This window comes from Fundulus heteroclitus, chromosome 1, assembly GCF_011125445.2.
Source record: "Fundulus heteroclitus isolate FHET01 chromosome 1, MU-UCD_Fhet_4.1, whole genome shotgun sequence".
Lineage (NCBI taxonomy): Eukaryota > Metazoa > Chordata > Actinopteri > Cyprinodontiformes > Fundulidae > Fundulus > Fundulus heteroclitus.
This window is the reverse complement of record NC_046361.1, coordinates 27,620,933-27,636,690: the sequence shown is the minus strand read 5'-3', so window position 1 is coordinate 27,636,690 and position 15,758 is coordinate 27,620,933. Positions and strand designations below refer to the sequence as shown.

Genomic DNA, 15,758 nt, shown 5'->3' with positions numbered 1-15,758 from the left:
CTGGATTTCAAAGGAATTAAATATTACTATTCATCAAAGAATACAGAAGACATTGAAAGTAAAACAATGGTCCCATTTGCATCTACTTGTTAGTGTAAAGGCTGTGTTTTCTCCTTCCCCACCATTTAGCTTTTGGTGAAATTTAGATAAATTCCTTTAGCCCAAAAAAAAAACTTGAAAAGTTTCTGTTTTATAAAAGGGCTCGATGGATCCAAAAAGAACACAGGACTGTTGAAAGTAACTTTATTACAGAGGGATGCAGCTTAACATTTTTCTTTGCTTTTTGCAGTTTTCTGGCGAGGTCCAAGAGAACACAGTGGATGCTGTGGTGGCTAATCTGACAGTCATAGATGCTGACCAACCTCACTCACCTAACTGGAACGCCATCTACAGGATCATCAGCGGGGACCCAACTGGGCACTTCACTATCCGCACTGATCCCATTAGCAACGACGGCATGGTCACTGTGGTAAAGGTAACGTGCCATTCTTAAGTGACATTCTAAGTTTTCTGAATTCACTGAGATTATTATAGTGGGCAGTATCATCTCTTTTTCTATGTTGAATATCAGATCCCGTCTGAATTTAGGTATTAAAATAGGCAACAGAGTTAAATGAGGACAGGTGGAGGTCTTTGCCTTTCACGTGCCCCTTTGTGTCCAAAAGAAGGATTGGAGGCTAATGTGCCCTTCAGAAGCAGCTCATGCACTCAAACACAGACTTAAATACAGTGGCTGGTGAGACCACTGCAGCAAATTAGATATTGATTTCTCAATTACAATGGCAACGGTTTTATACACTCATAATGTTCTCGCTGCTGCGGTAAATGACAGTAACAACAAAGCCTTGTCTTGTTACAACTTGCTATGTTAGTAGCTGGACCACTCAGAACAATGGTGACCTCATACGTAATTTAAGCCCCAACCTACCCAGCTTCAACCGTTTTTTAACAGCTATGTTTTTTTTTTGTTTTTTGTTTTTTTTAAATCAAACAAAAAAAACCTGTGTCTGTATGGTTGGTTAAGTTCCAATTAAAGATCATGTGATTCCTATGCTCCACCAACACAAGTTTGAAATGTAAAGTACTTCTCTGCTGAACAGAAGCTCTTTAAAGCAGTTTGGGACTCACAAGGTTGTTAGCCTACTTGTGAAAACACAGAAAGGAGAAAGCGTTGATACAACAATATATATGAGCAAGTCATACCTGCACTGATTAGATTATTTAAAAAACACAAAAGGTTATTTGAGAAACATTTACTCTTTTTCGAAACTTTTAGCAAGATGTTGCTAAAAGTTCATCTCAGTCCAATTTTCTGTGTTTTCTTGTCTCGTTAATGGGATCTATTGCTACAACTCTATTAATTTGAACTTTTTCTATTCACTTTAATTGTTTTAATATACACTATTTGAATCAAATGTTTTAATGCAGAATTTAAAAAAAAGAAAGTTTTTGGATTAATTGTTTAGACATCAGGTTATAGGTTGTAGTTTTCATTCCCCTCTCTGAGAGCCTTAACATTAACAAAATATGAACCAGAATGTGGTTCAGATTGTGTTAAAGCAATACAGGTCCACAATTGACACAAAGTAGGTCAGCAAACCGACTTAAATTTTGTTGTATTTGTAATCCAGCATTTTTAGAGTGTATGAAAAGTCAACAATATAACAAGTCGATGTACAGCATGATTTTTACTCTGTTTGCATATTTTCTCCACATTAGAAGTGCTCAATGGCCTTCAAGAGCTGCATTTGTATATTTGTATGTTACATGTATCCCTATAAGGCTCGGTGTAAATGTGTTTCCTATGTTGCAATTTTTTTTACAGATATTACTTATTTATTACAGTGACCTTCTGGAGCCCAGGATGTTTTCAGCATCTATCTGACTCCTGCAAATCACATCTCACAATAATGTTAACAAATAGCACTAACATGCCATTATAATTCCCTCTGCAGCCTGAGCAATGAGCACTGGTGTTTTGCTTCTCTTCATTATCTCTAGATGACTGACTTTAATAATCCATTCCACTCACTCCCTGTGAAATTCAGCAGGCAGCTGGGTAGCTGTAAGCCTGCACTGGGACCCATGGGAGGTTATCAGGAAATCATAAAATAAGAGACAAGCCACCCCCTGAGAGGAAATAAGCAATACACTGTCTCAACAAATAAACAGAGGGGATTCTGCTCACACAGAGAAAAAAAAAAGTCAACCCAAACATTCACGTTGGGCGACTTGTGAAAGACGAAGTGTAAAAGCCACATAAAGTCCTCGCATTGCTGTTGTTATTTTTCAACAAGGCGTCTATAGAGACAAATGGAGTCACGCTGACACCAAGGTAGGCATCAGTCTACCACAAGGACCTTGAGCTGCTGTGTAAACAAGGCGTTAGGTCTTAACCAGAACATGTCACACATTTATGCCGCTCCCTGAAGGATTCCAAGAGACTAATTCTTAGTTTGCCACATGGTAATGGAGTCCATAGACAAACAGTCTCACGTGGAAAACACCAATAGACCCACTTGCTTCGAATGAGTCATTAAGATATGTAAATCACAGATTATGTTAAACACACAAGATGACAGGAGGAAGAGGAGAAGAGGATTTGCGTGGAGAAATGCGGCCCACTGAGAACTTAGATCACAGAGAGCTGAGGTAGGGCAGAGGTGAGGAACCGACGGGGTGGGAATTTGGAGTCCAGCGGTGCAAATTATGTAAAAGGGAAGGAGAGAAATGGGTAAAGTGCTAGAGAGGAGATGCAAGATGGGATGGCTCATGGGCAAAATATGGAAGCCATGTTATTGACCTCTCAACCCTGTGGTTTCCCTCAGGCTGTGTGGGTCTGTGTGAATGGGTGTGTTTTACTTTAGCCTTCAGCTATACTCCAGACCTCCCGATGCGACGAACACCACAGGCTTTAGATCAAAGAGCCACGAGCGTGGTTTGCCTTTAAATGGGTTACCAGAGCTCCATGGGGTCACACGCACGAGTGCATGCTTCTTTGCTTACATTAACAGAGATCTACATGCACGTGCAAGCATAGGCAAACTATTGCAACAACGATCTCGCACACAAACAATTCCACTGTTGTGCTGTGGTCGACCAATCGTCCTGATTAACGATGCTTTTTATGATCTCTCTTAGTGTTCCCTGCGATAACTGAAGCAATGCAACTTAAGTATGTGCTCAGAGTCTTCACCAATCAAGCATAAGCTCTAAAGCAGTGCTCATAATCTGGCTGTTACGAAATGTGCAACACTGACAAAAGCTTATTGGTTCTGTTTTTATCACTTTGCCTGTTGTCATTTGAACCTGATCATGTAGTCTCTATTGGGGGGAGGGGGGGGGGGAGGTCTGTCATGCTGGTTTAAACTCAAGATGCCTCACACACATCCCAACATCCAAGCCATAGCAACAGCACATGATGTTTCAGCACTAGTTTTCATGTACGTGCACTGGTTTGGCACGACCATTTGACATGTTAAAACTGTTCCTTCAACAAAGCAATCAGACGCTGACAGAGGATAAACATCGATTAGGGATGTTTTTTAAAAAGGAGCACAATGAGTGACTTCTTGACATTTTGTTACAAAGGATTTATATTCATAAGCCGTACTATGATACAATAAATTATAAGAATAAGTGGACAATGACTATTGATTTAGTTCTGTTGTGGAACCACTCTGGAGGAAATGTGTTTTGCTGTTTGACCCTTAAATTACAGTGATATAAAAAGATATTTGCTCCCTTATATATTGTGTATTTTCCTTTTTTGTCACATTTAAAATGTTTCAGTTCATGACACATATTGTAATATTAGACAAAGATAACATGAGTAAATACACAACAAAGTTTTAAAATTTGAAAGAAAAAAAATATATCTAAACCAACTTAGTGTGAAAAAGTAATTATCCCTTAAAACCTGATTGTGCCCCTCTTAATGTCAACAACAACCATTAGTGAGTGTAAGCGCATTTGCATATAGTTTCAGAATGAGGACACAGAAACACAGGTTTGCACATTTTAAACAGTAAATAGCTTTGTAAATTTCCCAATTTGTTACAAATTCAATTTTGCAACTCAGTGTTTTACAAAAAGACAGCATCTGAGAGACACGTTTAAACAGTGTGAGCCCTATCACAGTCATTTTAGTTGTGTCACTTTTCTTTTTTTTTATGTGAAATATCTGTCATTGCTTCTTCCTTGGTTAAATGTAAAACTCCCTAAAATGACTTGGAGGAACCCCGAAGAACAAAAATTAAACAGAAAGTTACCTTCCAAGACAGTCATTGAACATGTATCAAGTGTCCGCAATAGATTATTGAAAATTCAGAGTAAAGAACATTTGTCTGGTACTGTAATAGCCATAGCTCTTATAGTCCAGTATAGAAATTGGTAGAAGTAATGAACTACACAAGTACACATGTAAATAGTGCTGCAGAAAAGTAAATATGTGAATACAGTGCAGCAACAGACATTCAAAGAAGATAGATATGGGTTGCCTAAATGGCTTAAAGTCCATATAGCTTTATTTTTTCTCATACATGACATAATTATGTTTCCTTCTCCAGCCAGTCGATTTTGAGATGAACCGTTCCTTCATGCTGACAGTGGTGGTGTCCAACCAGGCCCACCTGGCTAGCGGCATCCAGTCTTCCCTCCAGTCAACCGCTGGGGTCACCATATCTGTGAAGGACGTCAACGAGCCCCCTTACTTCCCCACCAACCCGAAACAGATCCGTTTCGAAGAAGGCGTTCCCACCGGCACCAGCCTGACGACTTTCTCAGCTTCAGATCCTGACAGACTCCAGATGCAACAGATGATCAGGTACAGCATGCACACTGCTATAGTTAGGTTTTTTTTTTCTTGGCAGAGTTCATTCTGAATTGTCTTAATAGTGTTTAAAGTCTCACTTGCTGCTCTCCAAGTAAAAGCCGTATGGAAATATCACCCTGTTGACATGCATAGACCTAGGAAACCTTTTAGATAGGTGGCTTGCTAAGGCTAAGAGGTCAAAATGCAGCTACAGGACTGTATAATGGCTTTATCCACCTTTTAAATCCACATTATGTGAAGTTTAGGAGACTTTATTATGGATGGATGGATGGATGGATGGATGGATGGATGGATGGATGGATGGATGGATGGATGGATGGATGGATGGATGGATGGATGGATGGATGGATGGATGGATGGATGGATGGATGGATGGATGGATGGATGGATGGATAGACGGACATCTACAACAAGAAAAAAAGAACCGCACAGATGGAGTGAAGAGGGGGAGGTAAAGAGAACAGCTGGCTCAACCCCAAGCACCTGACACTGTGTTACGGCCACCTGCGGTGTTCTTTATTGGCGCTCACCTTCTCTGATTTTAAACATGAAGCAACTTTTAAACCGCCAGCGGACCTTACATTTTCTCAGTCCAGCTGTCAGCATGACTATGTGGCTAACTGTGCTATGCCCCCTCAGGAGGAGGTGATCTATTAATAAAGGCCTGGAATGACGAAAAGCTTTAGATTATGATGCAACTGCAAAGCCCACGTTTTATTACATCCGTAAAGATTACAGTAAGCGTATTGGCATAATTTATAATAGGAACTGAGAAATATGCAATTGAGACGATAACACGGATGTTCAGTTTGGGATTAATGCCACCTCACACCACGCTGCTCCTGCTTTCTAATTTTCTTTGGGGGGAACATATCTAAACAAATTTCCCAGTTAATTTCACAGCAGATGAGAGTAAATTGGGTGTACATTATAATTTAGGAAAACGCTAAAGCCACCAGCTGGGCCGTCTCCCCCTCTGGTTGACTTTTTTTTCTTCTCTCTCACTCTCGCTCTCTCTCTCTCTCTTGTTTTTGCTCCATTTTTAATTTGATTTGAAATAATTGATTTATTGCCGGGGTTTTTTTCCTCTTGAACCAAGGAGCTGTACACATTAAAATCAATTTAGCTTTTTACAAGTCTGTAGTAGTCTAGCATAGTCATCTTAAAATAAATTCAAAACAAACTTATTTTTTCTCTTCTTATACATAAGAAAAAAGGGGCTATGGAATTTTATAGGAATTCGATCAATCCCATTGCTTCACAATGTTTCTACCCTGTCTGGGTTGGGTGCAGGGATATTAATCATCTGAATTGTTTTGAGTAGGTGAGTTTATTGCTTCTAATCCACTAAAAGTGAGTATAATGTTTGCTAAACTGAGTGCAAATACCCTCAAGCCATGGGCAAATTTTTACTTTGAAAGCAGGTCAAGAGGGCTGCGGGCACTTTCACGAATTCTCAAAATGGTTTATCAAAATTCCTTTGACTGAAGTTATTTCACAGTTTTTGGTCAGTTTTTTAAATCAATTATCTCAATGCCATGTATCAACAGGGGATTTTTAAAATGAGAGCAGATTTTTTTTTTCCCTCCATTATTTTGCTTAATTACAAGCTGCATTTTTTGTAACGTAATTAATTTCACATATTTTTGTCATAACAGAATTCTTGTATCTCCAAAAGTGAAACTTTCAGGAGATTTAAAGTCTTGTTTTTGGATGCAACGTCCAACTGATGGGTATTAGTCTACATCTAAGGAGGTGTTTATGCCAAAAATATTGAAAATGTTATACCTGTGCAAATTGTCAGTTATTCGTTCATCGCAACAGCAAACAGGCTTAAATTGGAGACAACCGGACTTTCGCTCTGTTCTTTCTGAAAACATTTCAACACCTATCCAGGAGTCACTTCCATTCTGGTGGCTTACTCCTGAGCACTGTGTAGCTGGTGCACTGCTGATTTTAAGGACATGGAGGCCCATCCTCCTAGGTGCATTCTAAATCAGATGCAAATTAATGACCCACCCCTTACTGCCCTGGGTCGTTAGAACCCAGGGCAGTAAGGGGTGTGAGTGGAGTACTTGGTCACTTGAATGATGACGAGACTGCTGATGTAATCTCTTTGGAATGTGTTGAAGGATCAAGCAGTTGCTTTGTTTTTTACCCTTTTTTTGGGATGACCATGACCTGGATGACTAAGAATCTTCACCAGCACATCGAGCTTTAAACACTGGGGAATGGGAAGCCCAATCCTCCCCCTCTGTTTAGTGATGGCTTTTCTCTTTTGACCAATATGGCTTCTTTCACCTCTCTATCAATTCATCTGTTTTTAATCCAAAATTCAATCCAATCAAAATTGAAGATGTTCCTTATTTTCTGTTTGTTTTTGTTGTTGTTTTTTTTACAAATGAGACACATGTTTTGATCATCTCAACCATTAGTTTAGTTTTGGATTTTTGTTTTATTTCTTTGGGAAATTATCCAGTTCAGTTTTGATTAGTAGAAGTATGAAGTATTTCAGATTTTTTACTAGGGATGACCAGAAGTTTCCATAATCTTTTACAAAGTGTGAAACCAAAGTTTAGCGTCATAAGGAGACATGAAAGTGCCTACTAACTTCAGCATCTTTAGTATCTCCTGGTTAGGTCTTCATGGTATTCACATGCTTCTTACAAATAGTTCCCATCTTGTTAGTCACTGTTCCCTATCTCAGCTGAGTACCAACAATGCAGCAACAAAAAAACAACTCACTACAACCGCTTTGACTTAGTTCACCAGATGATGTCACATAATGACAGGAACTGTGAGAAAAGGTTCACTGTAATGAGGAATCGTAAAATCTCTTACCACAATATCTTGTTACACCACTTGTGATCTATAAACATAGACGTTCATGCAATATAACCAAAATTTGAAAATGCAAAGGTTTTGCCCGACAGTGAGCTATCTGCATAAATGTATGGTAGGAATGCTTTAAAAATAGCTTGACCTTAAAGGAAACTACAGAAAGATCTTAAAGTCAAAATTAAGGTGAAAAACGTTTTGAGAACAGTGGCGCTTGGGCTGGGGGGATGGGGGTGGAGGGGTGGAGGGGTGCGGGCCAGAAACAAACTGTCGGTAGCTGACATCCGGTCAAGGTTTGAACTTGACAGGTGCTTATCAAAGATGGGACAAACTGAAGTGTCCCATTGTGGTTAGGCAAGTGAAAGAGCGAGAGAGAGCAAGAGCTAGGGACAGCCATGCATCACCTGTCATACACCCAACCAGTAAGGTCGAGACATGGGACTGGAGACACTGGCATGAATGATTACCCAAACCGCCTCGGCCAAGCTCGAGACATGCATTTTTCATCCTCAGGGTCGGGGGTTTGAAAAATAAATGTCATACCTCTCCCTGCTGCTTGCTTAGATCACTAACCTGCCAGGCCTAATCATACATCCAGCTGTACTCACACACCTCCCAATTCCCAAATGTGATGAGCCTTCTGGTGGAAGAGACATGGGAAAGCATTGCAAATGAGGCGCAGGAAGAGATCGTACAATATGTGCAATCAGTTTAACATACAGCCCTAATTTTCTTCAAAACTGCAGCAGAAAAACTAAAAAAGATGATCTTTGTATTGTTTTAGATAGATAGATAGATAGATAGATAGATAGATAGATAGATAGATAGATAGATAGATAGATAGATAGATAGATAGATAGATAGATAGATAGATAGATAGATAGATAGATAGATACTCGTTTGCCATGCAAACCATAATTGTTTCTGTAAAGTTCTTACACATCCACCTATCATTAATAAAGTGAAATATTTTGTAAGGAAGAAGTAGCACTTGCATTTTATATGAAAGTAAAGAAAGCTCTTTGTAAAATAAAAATGGTTCTGAACTTGAAATTCACACTGCATTTTATCAGAATCACTTGGTCTGCAGTAGTATTGTAATAATCTTCCACCAAATTTACTCGATAATTATCATGTTTATATCACACACAGCTTTATACTTGATTTGTAAAGGACCATCTGATTCGGCACATTTGCCTACAAAAGTACTTTAGCGAAACTGCATCGCTCTCTGTTGAGTATCATTGCACAGGGAGATGTTTACTGAGGTGCCAGTAAAACATTTGCTCCTGTACTCTCTGTCTTGTTATATCGTGTTGATACCCGTAAGACGTTTTCTTAGAGATTCCGATTCATCAGGTGCGGAAAAAGTGTAGAGAGAGAGATGTTCTCCTGTTTCATAAAACAACAATGCTTTTCTTCGAACATTGTGGTTTAAATCACTTGTGTTAAAGCAGCATGAAATACATTGATTTGCCTGATGATCTGTAACTGTGTCTGACAAACCACTACCTCTGTGTCTAAGAGATGCCCCTTTGAATACAGTATGGACGCAGAAGGTCCAAGAGTGTTCGAGGTGTCTAAGATATTTAATATCAGTATTAGATTTGTGACGTATGACGTATTAATAATTAAACCTCATCTGTGTGACAAACAGAGATAGCCCCTGTAAAAAGGTGCTGTTTTTTCTACCAGAGAATGGCATTTTGACTTAATTCATAATACCTTAGAAACTAGCTCTGTCATTTATTCACATGGTGTTTACGAGAGTGCTTATTAAATTAAATATCTGGGACCTACTATTAGCCATGTTATTCTCAACTATAATGCTAAATAGATTAATCTACACACATAATACCACCTGGAGGTTTTCTTTCATATTTTTTTTTTTTTTTTTCACACTTGCCGTGAGGGCTGCTTATAGAATTTAATATGAAGGGGACTAATACCCTTTGGCTTTAATCAAATTGTTATAGTTTTTATTACCAGAAGGCACCCACCTTGCATTGTTGCTCATTGCCAAGAAGTAATAGATGCATTTTGTTGTTCATGATCTGGAGCCATAATTCTCTATCCTATCTTTGAATTTAGCCACTACCTCAGCATGAAAGATGCTGATAGTTTTCTTTGTGGTGTTATATATAAGATTTTTTTATATATTTTATTTTAACAGAAAATGTAGCTAAAATAATATCTTTGCAACCCATCTGCATGGTTTGTCTTTCAGCATGACTGATGAACATCCCGAATCTTAACTTGTCTGTTCTTTAACAGTAACACAATCCGAAAGGTAAATTTAGCAGTGGTTGGGTTTAGGCTTTTAAAGTTATTTCAGAGCAGACAGTTTTAACTTCTTGCAGCATGTCAGGCTTCATTTTTACAGGTTGTTGAAAATATAACAGTTTGACCGCAATTAAATATTTACCTGCTGTCTTCATCAAACAAATCTGCATTTTTAATGATTGAAAGTAGAGCATGTGCTTACTTAATGTACCCTCCACTCTTATTGCTCTCCCTGGTAAATGTTTGTGAAAGGCCTTCAGATTACTTTTTTACTTAGTGCATTTTACTTTTCTAAAAAAAAAACAAAAAAAACCCTGAAAAATCGACCCTGTAATTTGAGTCAGTTTATTCAGCAATGACAAAATAATACAAATAATGAAAAGAAACCTTAATAACCTGGGCCACACTTTTTGGCGAAATTCAATCATGTTTCAGATTTTGCCAAATTATATATATTTTTTACGGAACTTCAGATTGCCTAGGAATCAGTGACTATCCATTATCCTTTTTTCGTTGGGGTACATATATGTCTTGCCAAAGAGAGAGCCTGTTTAATTTAGCCCCTCTTCAAAATGGGAAATACAAGAGATTCTGTCATTTAGATGTTGCAGATGCGTGTTGATCATCAAAGAATCATAAGATGGGAAGAAGAAAGGAGCTACTCACGTAAATATCTATTATATCTAGAGGTAACAAACGACATTAGATAAAGACCAAGTTAATCTTGCCAGAAGATGATAGAAAATCTAATTTATTCGAAAACTATCACAAAGAATGGCATCTTAGGGTGACAACATTTCTATAAGAAACCTTATTTAAAGATTTTTACAATTTTACCAAGTGGGGTTGGTAAAATGTTTTGTTTAACACACTAAAAGCCAGTTTGCAGTCTTCATAATGTAAGATGCCAGACATGAACAAAAATAAATTTAAATGTTAAAATGTTTTCAAGCCCATATTGGTGAGCACATTTTGAGCTTACTTGATTGTCACCAATCGAAAATACTTACCATTCTCTCAGGAGCAAGTGTGTTAATTTTGGCGAAAAATCTAGAGTTATTGCACTGCTTCAAGTTGAAACTCTGAGATGATGTTACAGTATTTATTATTTTTTTTCATAAAAGTTAGTTTATCTGTAAAAACGACCTTCCTGTTGGAGCCACTTAAAACATGCAGTTTTCAGAGATGACAGTATTTCTATGGGTCCAGAAAAGCATCTTCATAGCTTAGCTGGGACTAAATCATGGCTTTATGTCATCACCGCTGCTCCATTTCAACACTTGCTAACCTCAACACCAGTGGTAACTATGTGGATATTGCGTTTTTAAGTTGGAATGCTCATGTCTCAAAATCTGTTGGCAGCTGTAAAAAGCTTCCTTTTTTTGGCCCCTCCAGAAGCCACTATTTCTTTCTTTTTAAACTTGAAACTCTGTTTCCAACTTTATCTCTAGGGAAACTAGAGGCAATGACATCTTCTATTAACTATTTGGCTAATTCCACTGGCTTAGCCATGTTTCTGTCATGCAACTATACATTGTTGTCAACAGTTCTGGGTCTCATTTATAAAGCTTGGGTACACACAACATGGGGCCAGAAACTTGCATGCGTAACTTTCTTTTTTTTTTTGTGGGGGGGTTCACGGCTCAAATGGCTCGCTTTTTATCACAGTATGCTGACAGGAAAGGGGTGGAAGAGGGGGAGAGACATGCAGCAAAGGACCGCGGGTCAGAGTCGAACCCTGGTCAAAGTCAAAAGGCTTCCAGACATGGGTCGCATTACCCGCTGCGCCCCCAGTGCGCCCATGTGCATCACTTTCAACGCAAATGTTGGGGTCTATTAGGAAAAAAAAAAACTTGACAGGAAAATGTGAGATTCTCACAGCTACTCTGACCCATGTGTACGCTCAGTTTAAGGAAAAGGAAAATTGGCTATGCAGATAGTAAAAAGTTGAATTGCTCCCAAACTGCATGATGATTCCTCTCAGATGTTCAATTTCACTCCATATCAGACTTTTCCCAGAGATCAACTTTATCATAAGTAATCTAAACACCAGTGTTAGTCATGCCTTCACTAGTGACACATAACTAAGGACCTTTCAAATGAATCAGAAAATGCCCATAAGCCGACTTAAATCTTAAATAAAAGTCCACTCAACACAATTCCTTTTGACAAGTTCTTTTATACATATACATATGTGCTTTTACCTCTGATTTACACATTTCATGAATGCCTCTCTGTGAGGTTTTTATACAGAGACTTTGCTCTTTCTCCGTGGTGCCATTTCACCATGAAGGAAAAAAACTATCAGCTGACTTATTTAAATACACATTAGCATTAACGTGGTGCGTTGGATTGACCATTTGCGGTTGAATCTGGGTGTGTAGAAGGCTGAACATGAGACTAAACCTGCTACACACATCCAGGTACATATGTGATTGCGCGCTGGTTTGAGTGTGCACGGTTTTATAAATCTTAATTATTTTTTTTTGGTGTACACCATTTATTTATTTTTTAGCTATATGTACACTTCTAATATGGATTCTACGTAATGTGTTATAAATGGGACCCCTGGTATTTGGGACGTTCTATCGCATACACACCTGTTGCAACTTATGAAGCCTTTGATTGGTTGCATCAGGTGTGCTTTAGACCACATGGTATTTGCAAATGTATGCTCTTATAAAGGATTGTATGTAGGGTTTTTTATTTACTGCAGCAGCAGATCGAATCCTTATTTTGTTAGTTTGACATTTTTTTTACTTGTTAAACTGTTAAATATTTGTCAGTTTATTGCAAACACCTGAATAACTTAGATTTTTGCCAATAAATCTAAATTGCAGTGGAGTTAAGAAATGTTAGATGCACCAAGTGTCAGGCCAGTCTTAAATGCAACAGTTCAATCTGATCATATCATGACACTAGTATTTCTTAGTCTTTTATGTTCTGCTTCTTTTCCCTCCCACCCATTTGGACTGTTTTACTTCACTCTGTCTCCCACCCCCTGACTGTTACTGACTCGCTGCATTCCTGGTGATGGTTTTACAATCTGCAAGTATAGGCCAGCCTACCTTGTGTGGAACTGTTTAAAGTGTGGGAATGTCACCGGCATAATCCCCTTCTCTGCAATGCACTGTGCCTGGGATCGTGCCCACTGCCTGCTGAGAAAATCCCACCACCCGCTCTCCAGGGGAGAGATTTTACTCTCTGTCCTCCACCCCAGCCATTATTACTGCCACCCATCGCTCCGAAGCTTTTTTCTTCTCCATTTAAGCAGAACCATATTCATGTGTGTGTGTGTGTGTTTTTTCAATAACAAATAAACAAGCAGGTTTTGCACTAAAGTGCAATTCAGTAAGCATAAAAGCGAAAATAAGGTCACATCAATTTCAATAAGGACGGATTTAAAACCTGAAGGATATATAGAATCAAAAATAGCCCATTTGCCCTCACCGACTTCCAGTAAATGAAATCGCACTGATGTAGAAACCTTGTTTTGTGAGATCAAGGAGTCGCGTGTTCGCAGATGATGCTTTTACATGTGAAAGTAATACTGCAGCTAAGAGAGGTTGCAGCTGGTGAACTCTATCGCAGAGTGAACGAGACAAGGGTGAGAGGACACAGACAGGGATAAGAAAATGTATGAATACCAAGCACAGCTACATGAGGTGAGGCAACACAAGTTTTTTGTTGTTGTTTTTTTTTTTTTGCAGTGGGGGGGGGGGGGGGGTGTAATCAGATATTACTGAAAGCATGAAAAAAGACCGAAAGCAATTAAAACCAGAGAAACTGTAACAGTGAGATCAGAGTGAAAATTGGGATTCACTCCTAGAGATGATGCCTTGTTCCTTTTCCACCCTTATTCCAGAAGACTCCAGCCACCTGCTACCACATCGACTTTCCTGTTCAAAGACCAGCACCAGGAGCCCATCAATGAGTCTCTTCACAGCTCCTTCACACACGTCTACAACCATGAAAGTGCTAAAGATGCATGTATACTACCCAGTCAGACAATTTAAACCTGTGAAACCTTTAATCAAACTCTTCCAACAAACGTGTGCTAATTCTAACAAGCACTCACACACAGACAGTTGCAACAGTGCTTAAGAAGGGAGGCAATTGACTTTGTAGCCTGGTACACAGAAGCGAAAACAGAGGTGAAATTGACTGTCTGCTTCGTGCTCTGCAGAAGAAGTCAATGAGGAATTAAATGCTGAGAAGGTTGGGGTTTTGTGGTTTTTGTACACATGTGTATTAGGAGGTAATCTATGTATTCATGGGCAGAAGAGAAGAGGCATGATTGCTTATAGACCTAGAAACGCCAACACTAACTTCTTCATTAATCTGTCCAAATGTGTGTTTAGGTATTCAAAGCTGAACGACCCCGCAAACTGGCTGTCTATCAACAGAAGCAGCGGTCAGATTGTAACAACAGGAATGCTTGACCGGGAGTCCGTCTATGTAAAAAACAACATATATGAGGCTACGTTTCTGGCTTCAGACAATGGTAAGAAAGTTTTTCCTCTTTGCATCGTATAGTTTATCAATACTACAGTGGTTATTTTATTACCAAAAATGTTTTAAACAATGCTCTCCTTTTGGGATGTGTGGCTGCAGATTTCTTTTTTCCCTGACATTTTCCTCAATCATTGATGATTAAGTGTTTGCTAATAGCAAGTCTTAATATGATACCTGGACCTTCTAATTTTAGACACTCTAAATACTTCTAACTCAGTGGGGTTTTAGTGCTTAAAATCATTAAAAGGCAATTGTTTGTGTTTTCACTAAAAAATTTAAGATTTCATAAAAAATAAATAACTTTAGAAACCCTGTTCAGTTTGTAATGATCAGATTCAGGTTTTACAGCCCTAGTGCTGCTCTGCTGTTCTCCTAACTATTTAAAAACTGTGACTATCTCTGTAGTTTAGTTTAGCTGGCAGTAAGCTCACTGGAAATGGGGTTAAGAGGGGGGGGGGGCATGTGGCAAATGTCCATGGGCCTGGAGGCCACGTCGAAGAATGAGGCCTCCAAACATGGGTCGCTTGCTCTACTTATATTCCACAACCGCACCCGCTGTGTTCTTTTAATGCTTATAAATTGTTTGCAACTTGTCTGTAACCATATGACTGGAAGTGGTGGCCTCCAGTTAGGGAGTCAGGCATTTGCGTCTTGGAGAGGCCGCAAAGGTCACCGGTTCAAAACTCAGTCTGTCACTCTGGGGTTCCTGAGCAAGACCCTTGCCCACATATTGGTCCCTGTGCGCCACTCAGTGTGGCAGCACACTGCTCCCTAAGGGATGGGTTAAATGCAGAGGACAAATTTCTCCTCTGAAAAGCTATAAAGGGATCTTTCCTTTACTAACTGTTTCCTCTTATTCTGCTGTTGTCCAGAATATGGCTAAACAGTCAACGCTAAAGTGCTGATGACTTCTTCAAACCAAATGTTCTCAGCCAGTTTGAGGATCAGTGTTTCTTAGCCAACTCTATCATTCATCTTGACAACAGTTCAAGGATGGCTTCTTGTCTCACTAGATAATAAGACTCTTAAACATATAAACAGGGTGTCAGGCTAAAAGTTACTTGTAATAAAATCTTGGAAAAGAATAGCAACTGAATGCCTCTTTGCAAGACATACTTATGTAAATACCAGTGTATTACCAAAATAAGTGTTCATCCCATGAGATACCAAGTACATCAAATTAATTTATATGACTAAAATATATGACTGAAACATCAGAAGATTGACATGCTTGAAACAACAAACTGTTTTCCTCTTAGTAGCCTCTGTTCCAGTGTTTCTTTGATGT

The 15,758-nt window shown here is 38.9% G+C and overlaps 1 protein-coding gene across 3 annotated transcripts in view; it reads left to right on the top strand.

Annotated features, from left to right (window-relative positions):
- The window catches only part of LOC105932301 (cadherin-4), a 421,667-nt gene that overhangs the window by 382,913 nt on the left and 22,996 nt on the right, over positions 1-15,758 (top strand). For all 3 annotated transcript variants that reach the window (XM_021320932.2, XM_036139614.1, XM_012871395.3), the window contains 3 exons: positions 290-475; positions 4,569-4,825; positions 14,317-14,459. In XM_021320932.2, coding sequence (XP_021176607.2) covers positions 290-475; positions 4,569-4,825; positions 14,317-14,459 — 586 coding nt within the window. The remainder of the gene's footprint in view (positions 1-289; positions 476-4,568; positions 4,826-14,316; positions 14,460-15,758) is intronic.